The sequence below is a fragment of the Ostrea edulis genome, chromosome 4 (assembly GCF_947568905.1).
Source record: "Ostrea edulis chromosome 4, xbOstEdul1.1, whole genome shotgun sequence".
NCBI classification, from domain to species: Eukaryota; Metazoa; Mollusca; class Bivalvia; order Ostreida; family Ostreidae; genus Ostrea; species Ostrea edulis.
The window spans coordinates 25,003,947-25,020,493 of record NC_079167.1 but is presented as its reverse complement, the minus strand read 5'-3'; the positions used below and the strand labels follow the sequence as shown (position 1 = coordinate 25,020,493).

The window sequence follows — 16,547 nt, the reverse complement described above, 5'->3', positions numbered from 1 at the left end:
TGTAAACAATAAGGACTACTTTTAATCTTACCTGTAGACAATAATGACTACTATTTATCTTACCTGTAGACAATAAGGACCACTATTTATCTTACTTGTAGACAAAAAAGACTACTATTTATCTTACCTGTAGACAATAAGGACTACTATCTATCTTACCTGTAGACAATAAGGACTACTATTTATCTTACCTGTAGACAATAAGGACTACTATTAAGGAGATCAACAGGAGGACTCCCACAGTCCCAAGCACAATCTCCAGTGTGTACTCTGTCAAATTAAAAACAGTAATTGATTTTATTGAAGTAAAATATGTTAACATCATTTCGTTTTATGGCATGCCCATCTTAGTTATCAGTTATAAATATATGTATATATTGCAATCATAGGAATATACTTTCATTTATATCATGGGGTTTCTTTAGAAATTTTGTTTTAAAGCCGTTTAATTTGATATCCATAGACTGATACTATATTAATCATGAATGAAAGTGCATTTCCTTTTTCTTTTTTTTTACCGTTAATCTCTGAATTTTACTCACGTTTTGGCGGTATGCATCGTTCTCGTCTGTACCCACAATCTGGTTCATCATCAGGGGGATATCCGGACACCCAATCGATCATGTCAGAACCGTACAATCTGAGGACCTGAAACAAAACACATCAAGCAAATGTCAGAAGAAAGAATTGTATAATCAGAGGACCTGAAACAAAACACAACAAGCAAATGTGTGTATGTGTGTCTGTATGTATGAAAGCATGTATTGCATTATCACTTCGGGTGTGACCGGTCAACGGGGGATGCTTACTCCTAGATACCAGGGTACCTATTCACAAAACATCTTACGACTACGATCAAAATATACAAACATTGTAATTTTCTTATTTTTCATTTCTTGTAGACTTTCTTAATTGATATGTTAAGTTCATCCATGGTTTATAAAACTTTAATACATACTTATGACCTTGTGATCGGTATTTGATTATCAGATAGAATTATTTTTTTCAGCTTAGTCTTAAGATATTTTGTGAATAGGGGCCGCTGGTGTGTCCAAGGATCCGTTTTTACTCTACTCTTAAATTTGTATTATTTATGGTATTTGTGAGATTGCTCACTGTTCGTTATCTTCGTTTATTCATTGTATTCTAAGACATGTCTGTCTGTATGTGTATATATGTTGGTTGTTTGTTTGTTTCACATCATGTCGAGAACTTTTCACTCATATTAAGATGCCACCATTTGAAGATGAAGTACCTCAAATTTAGAACTATGTTCAGCGCTCAGGGTCGTCGCAGTGTGGGTCCGCCTCTCGCGATACGAGATCTCCAATTTAATGGTAATATCCGAAAGACCCGTGATTCTCACTTATAAATGCCGAGCGTTTGGGGAAGGAGCAAGCACTACCTGTACGTTTGACGCGGTACTGGCACGAGCTGGGCTCGAACGCGAGACCTCCCGGATACGAAGCGAGCTTTTATATGTATATGTGGATATGTATGTATATATCTGCCTTGTATACATGTATGTATGTATTGCATTATATAGTAATGTATGTACATGTATAGATGTACCGTATTATAAAGTATGCATGTATATTATTGTAGAGCATTGTTCTTGGAATGTATGTATGTATATATGTATTATACTAAAACATATGCATGTATGTGCGTATATTTATATGTATATATCATATTGCATGTTATCTATGCATTACATTGTTTACATTGTAAGGTATGTATGTTCGTGTATGATAGGTGGAGATGACGAACAAGTGATCAATCTCATAAATCCATAAGCAATACAAAATGGATAGTTGGGCAAACATGGACCCCTGGACACACCAGAGGTGGGATCAGACAAACACGGACCCCTGGACACACCAGAGGTGGGATCAGACAAACACGGACCCCTGGACACACCAGAGGTGGGATCAGACAAACACGGACCCCTGGACACACCAGAGGTGGGATCAGACAAACACGGACCCCTGGACACACCAGAGGTGGGATCAGACAAACACGGACCCCTGGACACACCAGAGGTGGGATCAGACAAACACGGACCCCTGGACACACCAGAGGTGGGATCAGACAAACACGGACCCCTGGACACACCAGAGGTGGGATCAGACAAACACGGACCCCTGGACACACCAGACGTGGGATCAGACAAACACGGACCCCTGGACACACCAGAGGTGGGATCAGACAAACACGGACCCCTGGACACACCAGAGGTGGGATCAGACAAACACGGACCCCTGGACACACCAGAGGTGGGATCAGACAAACACGGACCCCTGGACACACCAGACGTGGGATCAGACAAACACGGACCCCTGGACACACCAGAGGTGGGATCAGACAAACACGGACCCCTGGACACACCAGACGTGGGATCAGACAAACACGGACCCCTGGACACACCAGACGTGGGATCAGACAAACACGGACCCCTGGACACACCAGAGGTGGGATCAGACAAACACGGACCCCTGGACACACCAGACGTGGGATCAGACAAACACGGACCCCTGGACACACCAGAGGTGGGATCAGACAAACACGGACCCCTGGACACACCAGACGTGGGATCAGGTGCCTAGGATATACCTATCATAACGCCCGGTCAATCATGCAAAACCTACTTTAACCTTGTCTCATATTTGTCATTCGAAAAGTATCCAAATTACAAAGAAACAAAGTGCACCAATGTATCATAGAACTGTTCTTATCAGAATATTTACACATTCATTCATTCAATACATATATTGTATGCATTTTTCATGTTTTTCGATTTAAATGCGCGATGATATCACAGCGATAGTACTTTTGTTAACATCGGATTAAAGAATCATTTCGTCTTGACTCGAATGCTTTGTCATAACATTTTGGATTTATAATCGGAAACTTAAACTAATCAGTTTGTTTTCAATGTGATTTCAGTAGATTGATTAACTAATTAATAGTGACTAACTAATGGTAGGAGCCTAATCTCTGTGTTAGTTTGGTCTGTTGGATTACGAATGTCACAGTTAATGTTTTCCACTAAATCACACAAATTAGCTAATCAACAGACCATTTACAATAATGTTTCAAAGTGCTGTATTATCCCAAGCCATTCATTAATGATCCGTAAAGGAAATAAAATCAATGATATCTGTCGACCAAATTTTCATTCATTCAAAGCTCATTTTCTTCTAAGAAATTACACAGATGTCTTAGCATCGCTTCTTTAACGGTCATTTCGTGGTTCCAGATCGCAAATCAAACGTCAACACAGATGAAATAAATCTACTTCAATTACCGGTAAAGAGCCATCGCTAGATTGAAAGTGACCAACTGGCTGCATGGAATACTTAGTTAACGGGTCATCTATTTCCATCCTGGCCAGAAGAGTATAATTCCCCTCTGCATCTCCATTCTGATCAATAAAAGTTGTTGTGCCTTGAATACCTGAGCAAAGAGAAATGAAGAATTATTATTGACATTTAGATAAAGAAAAGAAAAATTGCACTCGTACTTAAAATATGCATCGTGTTCGAAAATAGTTACCAGAAGCCATTGTTAGAATATGTTAAATGAAGAGTATTGATTGGAATGTAAATCTTGTTTAATAAGGATATGTTAAATGAATAGTAATGACTAGAACGTAAATCTTGTTTAGTAAGGATATTTCAATGCTTACTTTCGTAAGTTTGGTTCAAAAGGGAGTGAATGATGGCGGTTCCATTGGTTATTTCTCCTCCTGATTCAATCAGCTTGTGAGCAGCTTTCGCGTAAAGTATGACTGCGTCATACAAGTAAGCAGCATATACTGTTATCTGTGAAATCCAACAATTTAACAGTCTCTCAAAAGCTCGGTACTAATTGTTACCTACACTCATATAAATAATCCAAGATATGATGGTATTAAAAAAAACTTTGTGTCTATGTACAAAGTGTTACAAGCAATCAGTTACACTTCAAATTAGTCATTTTACATGTTAACTTAACCATCGTCAATGAAATGAAGAGAGTTGACAGTAACACTCAATCTAATTAAAATCATACTTCTTAGATCCGCGCCGTATACTCTTCTTCCGTATAGTATACGGTGCTGATCTAAGATGTCTGATATTAATCAGATTGCAGTAACAAATGTGTTTGAACTTCTATTAAGTCAAATATCATAATGCATGTAATTCATACCAGTTTCGCAAACGCAGGGAACGGATCGTAGAAACTAAATGGAGGTTCTTCGTTGAATTTTCTGACTCTGTCCTGAAAAAATGTGTAGTTTTCGCTGGAGTAGGGACTGAGTGTGATAATCAACAAGGAACGGGCGGCGTCCACGTTCCTCGTCTCCTCAGGGTTGTCAATCGTCCCTGTAATATAAAAACATAAAGTCTTTAAAGGAGAAAAATGCATTCAAATACTTTGCTTAGGTTCAGTTATAGACGTTGAAACATATTACAAGGGTGGTAGAATATTATGTACATTCTTTTATGCAATTCTATTTATTTCCCAGCAAAAATGTTTAAATGTTTAGAATTTATGTACATGAACAAGTGAAGATAACGAACAGTGAACAATCTAATAAATCTTATAAAGAATAAAAAAATTAAGAGAAGGGTAAACATGGACCTCTCGTCACAATAGGGATGGGATCAGATGCCCAAGAGTAAACATCCCCAGTTGACCGGTCTCATTCGCCGTGATCCCTATATCTTGATCAGGTAAACGGGGTAATACGTAGTGAAGAACGCCCTAACAATTGGTATGAAACGTCAGACAGCATTCGATTCAACGAGAGCTTGTCTTCGCAAATTAGATCATAAAAACGGCCATAGAATTTGCGAAATGTTGACTTTGAGATATATCTATCTATCTATCTATCTATCTATCTATCTATCTATCTATCTATCTATCTATCTATCTATCTATATATATAATACTCGGCGCTTACAGTCATTGAGCCGTGAGGGTTCTTTAGAGTGCGACAGCAACTGTGACATGGAGTATCCGTTTTGAATATCATCTCCGAGGACCCGTAACATTCATACCTAATGCCGAGCGTTTGGTAATGGAACTGTCACTACCTATTTTAACGACTTAGGTCTGTCGCAGCCGGGATTCGAACCCCGACCTTCCGCATGCGGGGCGAACGCTCTACCGTGGCGGAACATGGAGAGAGCGAGAGAGAGAGAGAGAGAGAGAGAGAGAGAGATTGCCGATTTTGTTTTTAAAAAATCAATCTGACACAACTGACACAAGGTCACCGTAGGGATTTTAAAATAACCAAAAACAGCTGACGTTGACATCCATATTTCTTGTGAAGAAAAGATATGTTTCATTAGTTCTAAGGTCGAACCTTAGATCCCGTTACAATTTGGCCACAATTTTATTGGCGTAATCTGCTAAGGATTTATGGGGACCGAAAACCCTTGGTTTGAAAAGATGCATTTCAACATGAAGAAATGATACAACGTTTCATTTCGCTTCCTTTACCAATGTACAGTCTAACGTGGATGACTTTAGACTACACACACAAATTCTAAGATCATAAGACTTTAACATCATCTTAACAGTTGTGTATGACACTCAGAAAATAAATAATACAGGCTCATTCAAATTATACATCGTTTAAAGTGAATCATTTTTCAATTACTCAAAAGGTGAATCGGAAATGCGTATTCGTGTCTCGTGTGATAACTCGACACATAATTTTTCTGTAATCATGTTTTGGTGTCATAGTTTTCCAGGAACTTCCAGAGTGTTTGGCTTTTGGCCAACGTTTCTGTGCACATTCGTTAGTCGTTAATGGTTTTATGCAGAATAATATATATTATATCACACAGAACGAGGATGTATCGAAAACGGTCCAACGTGGAATCTGTAGTGCAAGCTGATAAAAATTAACGACGGACATAACCGTCTATTCTTCAGATGATATAAATGAAATTGATAGTAATGAAAATAGTTCCTTCCGAAGCTAATTGTCATGCTGTTTACATTTCGCCCACTGGGTCACATTATCTGTACAATTTTCTGAGCTTCTTCAGTAGAAATAGTAAATTCCTGACGGAACTTCATTAGAACGAGTTGCCTACGACCGAATAACTTTCCTTAATCATTCTGCTCTACCTACGTTTGAAGTATTTGAGAGGATCCGTTCTGTCGAAAGTCACGTGATCTACGAATATGACGATATATTCCCCTGTGTCTAGCAGACCCCTGTCATATAGATTCGTCATCAGATCCACTACTCCATTCAAATCTCCCAAGAAAACATATACTGAAAGAAACAAGTATAAGAATATTGTGTGAATCTACAGGTATTATCAAAATAAGGTGTGACGTACATTAAAATACACAACCATAGAAAGATCTCTATTATTACCGTAAATCTGGTTATTTTTGCCATCGATTAATTTTTAGCGTTTTTGCGAGTCAGTTGGATTCGTAAAAATATTTTTCTCAAAAATAACTCTAAGGATTGGTATATATATGCTCCTGCATAAATTCGCAAAAATAATAAACACAAAAATAAATATATTGGCTCTTTACTCATATTCGCAAAAATAAATCGACGCAAAAATATCCAGATTTACGGTAGTATCAGTGTGCGGTGTGTGCACTTTATGTTGTTGCAAGTTGTGCTGAAAAAGTCGTTTACTTAATTAGCTTAACAGAATTTTAGTCAAGTGTAAAATGAGCAAAATGTTTGCGAGAGAAACCGCATTCGAATCTTTCAAAATCACTTTACGTTAAAATGTTTCGTTTCATTTTTCTGGGTTTTTTTTTTTTTTTTTTTTTTAGGTTGATTGGCCAGACGTAAAAGTGGCTATTTTGATCCGTGAATTAGTCATGATCTGTAATTATGCCAAGACTGTCTCAATAGCTTATAAATTAATAAACAATGCGCCCAGAAGCTAGGCCGATATAGAAACAAAACAAGGATGTCCTTCACATTTATTTAAGAATAATAAACCATTATGTGGTGACTATGTTGGGTGACACCAAACGGAAATTGATAAAAACCATCGCAGTCCACCCATGACATCAAACAAATTCAAAATGAAAGTCTTCTGTGATGAGGACGGAACGAGGTTTGGCTGCTGAGTGCAAAAAGCCGAGTTGTCATGCAATGACATTGAAGACACAGTCGTGGTTGGCTCCCATACCAATTTCCCGTTGTCTCGTATTTTATGTGACGAAAACGATACGATAATAGTTTCCCGTGTTGTGGAAAATAGACTTTCAATTACCGGTGAAAAGACAAATTTATGCAAGTTTTTTCAGCAACATTATATAACTAAATGACATGTGATAGGGAGTTTGCATTCATGTTTAGTAGTTCGGGAAATAGTGCAATGATAAGGACGGCAAAAGTGCTTTATATTCTATATTACAGTCCCGAATCTTGCGTAGAAGTTTTTTCCTGTTACGATTAACCTAAAAACGAATGATTTCAACAATAGTTTACATAAATTTCAGCAAGCTGCACGAGGAAAACGCGGACTTTAAAACATTTCCGTTAATTTTGAGGTAAACAAAGCTTTCCATTCACACAATATCTAATAGTGCATTATACGTAGATAATTACTGTAGTTAGGGACAAATGGCTATATATTTCATTGTAATAATTTTGTCATAACTTTCCCTTAAATTCCCATAAAATGCCTGTGATTTGCGTTGACATTTTTTTTTCCAATGACCACAGGCAGTGACCTTGACTTTGAAATTTTCAGTATGTTACGTGTATTGTATTCAAATAGTTCATACTGCAGTATAAAATTCGGAGTACGGAAAGGTGAGAGAAAATTTGAATTGCCTGCTTTAGCAGTGCCACCTTACACGGTACTTTCATTTACTATTCGCGACAACAACAAAATAATATCATATTACCCTACATAAATCGAACAGCATAAACTAGGTTTCCAACACCGTAATAGCAATCAGATGTCCCCCAAATTAGCTTTCCAACTCCGGAAATAATAGATTTCGTGTTATCGTTCACGAAAACTACTCTAACAGATAAAACAAGTTTTATCCCCGTCTGGCTATAAATGACATGACCATGAGACAACACAAAAACATTTTTTTCATCTCTATATTTTTTTCAGTAGGTGACAATAATGTGAATATAACGTAACCTCATTTGCATCTCTCTTTTGATTCTTAATATCGGACATATGTTCCCCTCGACAGATGTGTTTTACCTTGAGCAATTCAATGAAATCTGATTTAGAAAATCTTCTTTAAATGCTTTATGCAGACCTTCCCTAAATATATGCCACACATAATACCATTTGAATACCATAATACCATTTGAAATATTGTAAGGTCTGCAATTTGTTTACCCTAGAAACTTGATAGAAAACACACCGCATTTTTATCCCTGGGAACTTTCTCACTTGTGTTTATAAACATTTTCGTCTGATTTTGATTTAAATGACAGGTTTGGCAATAAAAACTTGAAATATTGTTTTAACTGGATATGATGTTAGTTCTTCCTATAACACATTGTCATATTTTGTGATTCACCAGACAATATCATCCAGAGTGTCAAAGCATAAACTTTGTCACTAAGGAGTGTATCTTTGGCGCGTTTCCCAGCATCCCCGGGAGATTATATGTTATACTTAATTGTGTGCTTAGTTTATGACATCGTATAGGAAGACTTTGAATTTGATGAAGCCTTACTATTGTACATTTATCTAGTATTTCTTGCTACAATGCAGTTACTGGTGAGTTGTCGCAAGTTATATTTGTTTCCTTGCATTCTTAAAGGACGACGAAGTTGTGTCGGATACAGAAAAACATTGCTAAGGCTGCATCATTCTAAACACCGAGACCTTGATGTTCCATTTGCTCTAGACGCTGACAGATAAATACCGAGTATTTATTACCAAAGACGTTTGTATCAAATGACATTGGCTAAAATAATTCATATCCGATCGATTATATATGTATATTACATTAAATTATTGACCTGGTTTGAGGACAATGTGCGTTTTATTGAACCAGAGGACCAAACTGTTGTCTTAAGAATAAGACAATCAACACATTTTTAACAAATAATATTTAAAAATCTGGTATATCATTTTGTTAACATGTAGAACTTTCTAACAATGGAGACATCGAGTACATGGGAATCCTATCGGACTAACACACGTTAATAAATGAGACATGAATTTCATCTTGTCAACGTTTCACTCAATACCGAGTAATCCAAATGTGTTAAATTAGACAATTCAATATCAACATATCTTCTTGGGTGATGTTTCAACAGCAATGATCTGATATTTCAAATAGAAGATAACATAAGAGGGTTGTCCCGTTTAATCGTGGACAATGCGTTTTTAATGAAAACATGTACATAACTGAAATTTCCAGCAAGTGTTTATCCATTATATTTCAGTATCACTGTGCTTTTTTGTTGATGAAAATAGGAATTTTATTTAAATATATTCTGATTCTTCGCAAGGTATGGTCATATGACGCACGACCAAAACATTTAGGTTCCATAAGAAAATATTGTATTCTCGAGAATATTTCACTCATATGCAAGTAATGTTTCAAAATAGATACGGTTGCGATAAAAAGTATTGCTATGCCACAATCTAATATGGTGACATTTTGAGAATGTCAAGACATTTACATCATTTTTGGCAGTTTCCCAAGCATTTGAAATGCAATATAGTGATAAACTGGACAAACGGGATATGGCAACGTTTGATGACATCACGACGCGTGCACGGAGAGCAATTCAGGTTTGTGGAGATTTAGGAATGACAAACTTTAAAACGATCACGGAAGATGTTTTTAGTATACAAGTGGCATGGGAGAGTTATAAGCGTACGTTTTGGCACCGAATCCCGTAGTAGACCAAAACTTACGGACACATGGCTACTAGAAGCAGTGAAAGAATCAAAAACTGTTGGCGAGATTGCGTGTTCAGTACTAGTTGTATGTGATAATAGTACCGTCCATACCATACTAAACTTTCAGAATGTCCTATGTGTGTGCAAGATGAGTTCCTAGCATGCTTAAGCAGGATTAGAGCACAGCTCGAGTGCATGCATCAGTGGTTTTCCTGGATCGTTGTAGGGTTACATTACATTTAATCCAACTTTTCTTAGTAGAATGATCACAAAACAAGGTTTATTATGCACCACTTTTGTTTCCAGTAAAGATTCATGATATTGTATTTTATCGCAATTCATGATATAATATTTTATCGCATTTGTTTTTTGTAACAATATTGTGGCTGGGAGAACGCTGTTGTGTATTACTTTTATATATTGCATTTCTAGTCAAGATGCGGGTATGTCTCCCAACCAATTTCGTTCTGTATTTTTAGTACTCACATTTTTCGTCATTTTAAATAAATGACAATCTTTCACACCTACCATGTTTTTCTGTTATGATTTACATGGAAACAAACAGCTTCAATGTTGCCTTGGAGTAAGAGCAAATTTTAACATAAATGATACTTTGATATTACCATAGGTGCGCTCTAAGGCGATACCACAGACAGATTATACAATATGAAATAAGATATTTATTTTATTTGAGCACACATCTGTTTGTAAGAATAATGTACTAATGAGTTGTGAAATTTTTAGAACACAGCGTTGATTATTTTTTATTTTACTTGTCCACGATTTGACCGGACAACCCTAGTCTATAGCAGTACAATAATACTTTAATGTGATACCTCTTGTGTCTACATATGATCTGTCCACAATCCCTGGGAATGGGTTCCCGTTGGTAAAGGGCATGTAAGGCTCAGTATATTCCTGTCTATCATTTACTGTGATGTTGGAAATTTCTGCATACTCCAACAGCTTTTCGGCAATCGTCTGCTGCTTGTGAGAGGACCCCACAACCATTGTGAACTTCCTCCAGTTGAAGTGAAGCAGCAGGGCCACGAGGGACTTGGTTACCTGGGTTACGGGAGGATATGTTCTGGCGAAGGTGGGGTACTTGCTTTTAATGGAGACGTCATCGTCTGCACATTTCTGGTTAAAAGTGTAAATCATAATAAATGACATTGCTTTGGATTCATATCATATAAATCTAAAGAGAAAAATGTTTACTCAATACTGTTAGCTATAGTACATGCCCACATCTCTCTTTCTTTCTCTTCCCCCACTCTCTCTTTCTTTCTCCCCTCCCCTCTCTCTCTCTGTGTAATCATTGTATTTTGTTAAGATCTGTATTTGGCATATTCCTTCTTCTTGATTTTTCTGTTTTCTCTGAAATTCAATGTGAATTTTGACGGTCTTCTGGTTCGTGTTATACCGTTTCCATCAGTATAAAATTTGGCAACAATTAAGTTTTGAACATGAATACAGAATATTTGAACGAAAGCAGAAATATTGACGCCTAATTAATCAATTCTGGAGAAATTGGAAAATATACACCATATAACTCCAGACAAAAAAAAAATCTCAACATTTGAAGGATTTCATTTATTCCTTACCATAACAAAACACAATTACCATGGTGAATCCAGAATATCAGAAACGAAGGTCACGGGGAAGGCTTTAGAGTGGAGTTTTTTTTTTCGATATCGAAATAAGGAATATAGCTTTTAAAACGTTTCTGTAATTATCTTTATCTAAGGACAAAAAAGGGGGGAGAGAGAGAGAAAATTTAGGGGTGGTGACTAGGCCAAGATGTAGGTCTGCATAACAGTGTAAAACACGTACTACATAAAATTCTTTTCTTCAAATTGGAAAAACTTGGTTTCTGATATGCTGCTCTTCCCACAAACCCCTGGGATTTGTGAGAAAACTAACATATAAAAAATAACGCTAGCTTATACATGTAGCAATGATAGGGGTCCAACTAACAAATCATGTTTTTCAGCCTCCAAAATCATATAATTATAGATTTAATGAGTCAATTTAATTTAATTCAGAACTTTTGTCCCTATTTCTCTAAACGTTACGTATGTCAGTCGGTATTAATCCACATGCCATTATAAATTGATCTCAATGTTACCCGCAGTAGCGTGGGTTGAATCTAGCGTTTCTTACAAAATTAATGACATGTATTCTAATTACTCATCTGTATAGTTTCTCTTTCAGGAGATCCTTTAGTGTAATGAGAAATAAACATGGGAAATAAGAGAAGGGGTTAAAAGATATCTTTACAAAAAACGGACCAATGCAAAGCAACTACTCTATTTTATTTAAAGATTCCTATTAATGCGTTTGTACTTGCAATTTCTATGATGTTAAATGTGATTTAGTCCATTTAAAAATTAAAAAAAAAATCTGCTGCATTAACTTTCAGGTTTTAAAAAAACATAAAAATATTTTCTTATTCATATACAGAATACAGGTGAAGAACCCTCTCTATGAATACACAAACCAGAAATTGTCCCGCCTTCTGTTAATTGACGTGGAACTCAATCCCGAAACATTATCTTTGAAAAGAAGTAATAGATCGTAAAGCCATCTGCATTCATTTGAAATGCACTTGAATTGAAAGCAGCATTTGAACCCCCCAAAAAATATACGGCACATTAAAGATTGTCGCTAATAAAAGATAGAATCCGCATTGAAATTAATTTAGTATCAAGAATATAATAAAACGGGATGGCCCTGTAATCAACACGGCCGGTGGAACGTGTTGTTGTTCCCGTTTGAAAGGCACACTTCAATCTGAAAATCGAACAAATGTTAATGAAATACCTATTTAGGTGTAAACACATTTTTGTACGTAAAGAGGGTACAAAAATCAATTTAACTCACATTTTCAAGAGACATTGCGCTGTTAAAATAGTTTACAGAGAAATTACCCTTAATTAGCCACTTCTAAAACATATTTAAAAGCAATCAAGTATTTTAGAGCGGCGTTGTTCTCTCTCTCCATTTTCTGAAGTATGAAAGCATACAACTGGCAGGTCATGAGCTGATGTGAGATAATGCTAGGTGTTCTTGTTAAAATCTGAGGTGAAAGTCACGAACAAGCAACGAGTACTAGGAGAATACAAGGTTTGAAAAGGTAACAATGTAAGAGGCAACGAATTGCTTTCTTTCACATTTAATTAAGACCCTCCCGAATTCCTAAAATGCTCATCTTTATTGTTGAAATTGTCCAGATAAAAAGTAGCAATTTGAATAAATATAATAAAATGAGATGCAGATGAACAAAATGGCTTATATGAATTAATTTGTTTTATGAGAATATAATTTCGTTATTCAAAAATACGAATGCAGAAAATACCCCTCCCGAAAAAACACCCCTTTTCTTACCCCCAAGAAAGATTTTCTTAACAAATCAAATCTTTTTGAAAAATCTATATAATTAGGATTCCATTTGTAAAGATAAAATACTGGTCCTTTCGTACAAAAACACTGTCAAAACGACATTAATGTACCATTAAGTATTACAACTCAGCAATAACGCATCGCTTGATGATCACACTGCAAGTCTAATTTGAATTGAAAAGACCAATTTGCGTTCATTCATCATTATCATTTCAAAGATTTATAGCCGTAATTCAAAGGTATTTGTAAAGAGGAAAGGTGCATGTAGAATTGTAAGGTGCGATTGACCCGTGGAATTGTTATACAGTTTTATAAATGTATATTTATATACATGTAGACGAGTATATTTTAATTTCCAATGTTTTTGCGTTCGATATCTTTACCAATTTAAATGATAGCCCCCTCATGAATGTGAACGGTATAGTACAATTTAAACGGCTGGGAATTCTCCGACATAAATGAATTTAGAATGTAAAGTATATGAAATAAATTTCATTTTAAAAATACGTGAGAGTATGAACAGCAACGCTTCACGGCGGCATACTTTTCATGAAGCACATGTATATAATGCAAGCTTAAAGCATCGCATTTCATACCCTCATGTATATTTCAAAAATGAAATTTAATTCTTGAAAAAAAACCCACTATTTTCGTTATACATCATAAGAAAGTTCTTAGATGTACGTTACAAATCCCGGAGGGTCACGTGTCAACTGCCAAACCATCGGAAACAACAGGTGTCAATTTTCCTTGATCTGTAATATTAGTCATTTTACGCCAAAAATTTAAGCAGAAAATGTTCCGGTGTTCAAGAGCTCCGCAAGGAGGAGATATGTTCCGAAAGGCATTACACCGCCTTTATGCAGTTTTTCGCCCCCAATGGAAGCTTTCTAACATGTATTGTAGCAGAAATACCGGCAATATCAAATTATAAATATCACTTGGGAATACCTGCGCAGACTATTGATTGATTGAATATAATTATATTGTTTAACCTCCCTCTTGCGAATCTTTCACTCATATGGAGACGACAACATTGTCAGTGAAGAGCTGCAAAATCAGGCCTATGCTCGGCGCTTGTGGTCATTGACCAGGGAAGGATCTTTATTGTGCCACTCAAGCAGTGACACCTGCGCAGAATAGCTCTAATAAACACAAATCACGAAACATTGAAATTCCAATTGACGTAGATTGAATAACTTCACTATAAATTAACTAAATTCCATATGAACAAGTGAAGATAACGAACAATGATCAATAAATCCTATAAAGAATAGAAAATTAAAAGAAACGCAAAGACAGACCCCTGGATATACCAGAGGTGGGATCAGGTATCTAGGAGGAGTAAGCATCCCCTGTTGACCGGTCACACCCGCCTTGAGCCCTATATCTTGATCAGATAAATGGAGTAATCTGCATATTTCTACGAAATTTGTTTTATCGTACTTCTCATCTATTGACTATTGTTTTAAACATTCATTTAACAAAAATATTGCACATTACAGTACCGAAGAGATGAACATCTTAAAATGACCATTCTCTTATATAATGCTAGAACAGTGACCGAATAAACTCCTCGGACTATAGACCAGTACAATGGAGCATATAATCATTACATCCCTAGTCAATGTTCTCTAAACCGTCAGAACATACCAAGAGAAAAAGCAACCTGGATCCAGAGCAAGATATCCCGGTAAATTCAATTACTGATGACCATACAGACCAAACATCAAAGCAGTTGTGATGACGTATTAGACATCGATGCATCGCGATATTACGCTTAGATTTTTCTCTAAACAAATGACGAAGGATCCACAATTATGATATTAAAGGTACAACACAGACATGAGTAGAATCTGACATGTACATATCAAAATGCAACAAGTAATTGCAAAGGACAACTAAAAACCACAAAAGGACTGTTTGAAGGTCAACACTGCCCTTCATCATGCTTAGCAACGGAGTCTAGGTCTACTTGTATAACATATCGATGGATGACATCAACAGGCACAGGAAACTTGTGGTAAAACTGAATGCTGATAATACCACAAATTTCCATTGTACCACCCTGCTTTTAGTTTTACTAACAACTGCATGTAGAAAACCCATAATTTGTAAAAATCCATGTTTACCCCTGATTACAGCATACCATTACTGAAGAATGAATTACGACTGAGGGTTGCAACAGCTGCCAGGTGTTCATTGGGGGCAGTGCAGGGACTGAAGTGTTCTGTATACAAACATTTTGTTGAATTTTAATTACAATGTGTGTATGTTCTTCTTATTAATTGTTATGTTTATCGATGCTCTGAAGTACATGTTATTCTTTTTTAGAGAAGTGGACAGGCATAGCCTACATCCATGGGCTATGTTTGTCCATTTTTCTAACAGAATAAAGTGCATGCATGTGAGATGTAAATACATGTAGTAATTTATACTACTGGAAGTGAAGAGAACGTAGAATTAAAACATTAAACTCAACCTACGCAGCTTTGTTTTTAAATAATATCTTCAGAATTTAATTAATGCCACTGCCCTATAAACTATACCTCTACGCATTCTGTCGATGGAGAGGCTTTATATGGGTGGACATGCTGCCCCTTTCATCACGTATCATAACGATTCAATATGTCGAAATCAAATAAACTTAAAGTTTGCAGAACTATCGGCTGACTTGTGCACATATCTTTGATCTAGCAATGGTGAGGATTTGCATAGCTTGTCTGTTTAGTTGTAACATGCTCAGATAAGTGCAGGTGTATCCAAGTCATGGAAGTATGGTGGCATAATTCTGCCACCACTTTTCGGATCTTTATGTCGAATCGTTGCCTATTTTGTCGACTTGTCACTTATTCAAAAAACCGTATCCAACTTGCTCCACTGTCAATTCGCCCCCGAACCAACCCTCGCTAATATTATAATAAATATGCACGAAAGAAGTGATTAATATGGATGGTAAATGCATATTGAGGTTATCATACACAGAATTTAACATAAATACATGTACAAACGGTTTGAAAAGTATTGCGCAGGATTTATATATGTACTTTTATATGGATATTGTTTTGTTTTTCATAATGAGTAATTTGCCCAAGTTATTCACTACTCTTTGACATTTTTGAGTACAAATTGTTACTTGTTCTCTATGAGTATTATAAATGTCTAAAATGTTTTTCAAAACATGAAGAAAAAAAGAAGAAGAAAGAAATCTTTTACCTTTGGTATCGGACATTGGGGCAGATTAGTAATCCGGTTGGGATAAGATGTTTTTTACTT

At 36.2% G+C, this 16,547-nt stretch overlaps 1 protein-coding gene across 1 annotated transcript in view; it reads right to left on the bottom strand.

Annotated features, from left to right (window-relative positions):
- The window catches only part of LOC125671589 (receptor-type guanylate cyclase Gyc76C-like), a 47,404-nt gene that overhangs the window by 14,951 nt on the left and 15,906 nt on the right, over positions 1-16,547 (bottom strand). The window contains exons 3-9 of the mRNA XM_048907402.2: positions 10,706-11,009; positions 6,131-6,277; positions 4,192-4,367; positions 3,689-3,824; positions 3,308-3,456; positions 543-648; positions 192-270 (exon numbers count right to left, since the gene is read on the bottom strand). Of these exons, the coding sequence (XP_048763359.2) occupies positions 192-270; positions 543-648; positions 3,308-3,456; positions 3,689-3,824; positions 4,192-4,367; positions 6,131-6,277; positions 10,706-11,009 (1,097 nt within the window). The remainder of the gene's footprint in view (positions 1-191; positions 271-542; positions 649-3,307; positions 3,457-3,688; positions 3,825-4,191; positions 4,368-6,130; positions 6,278-10,705; positions 11,010-16,547) is intronic.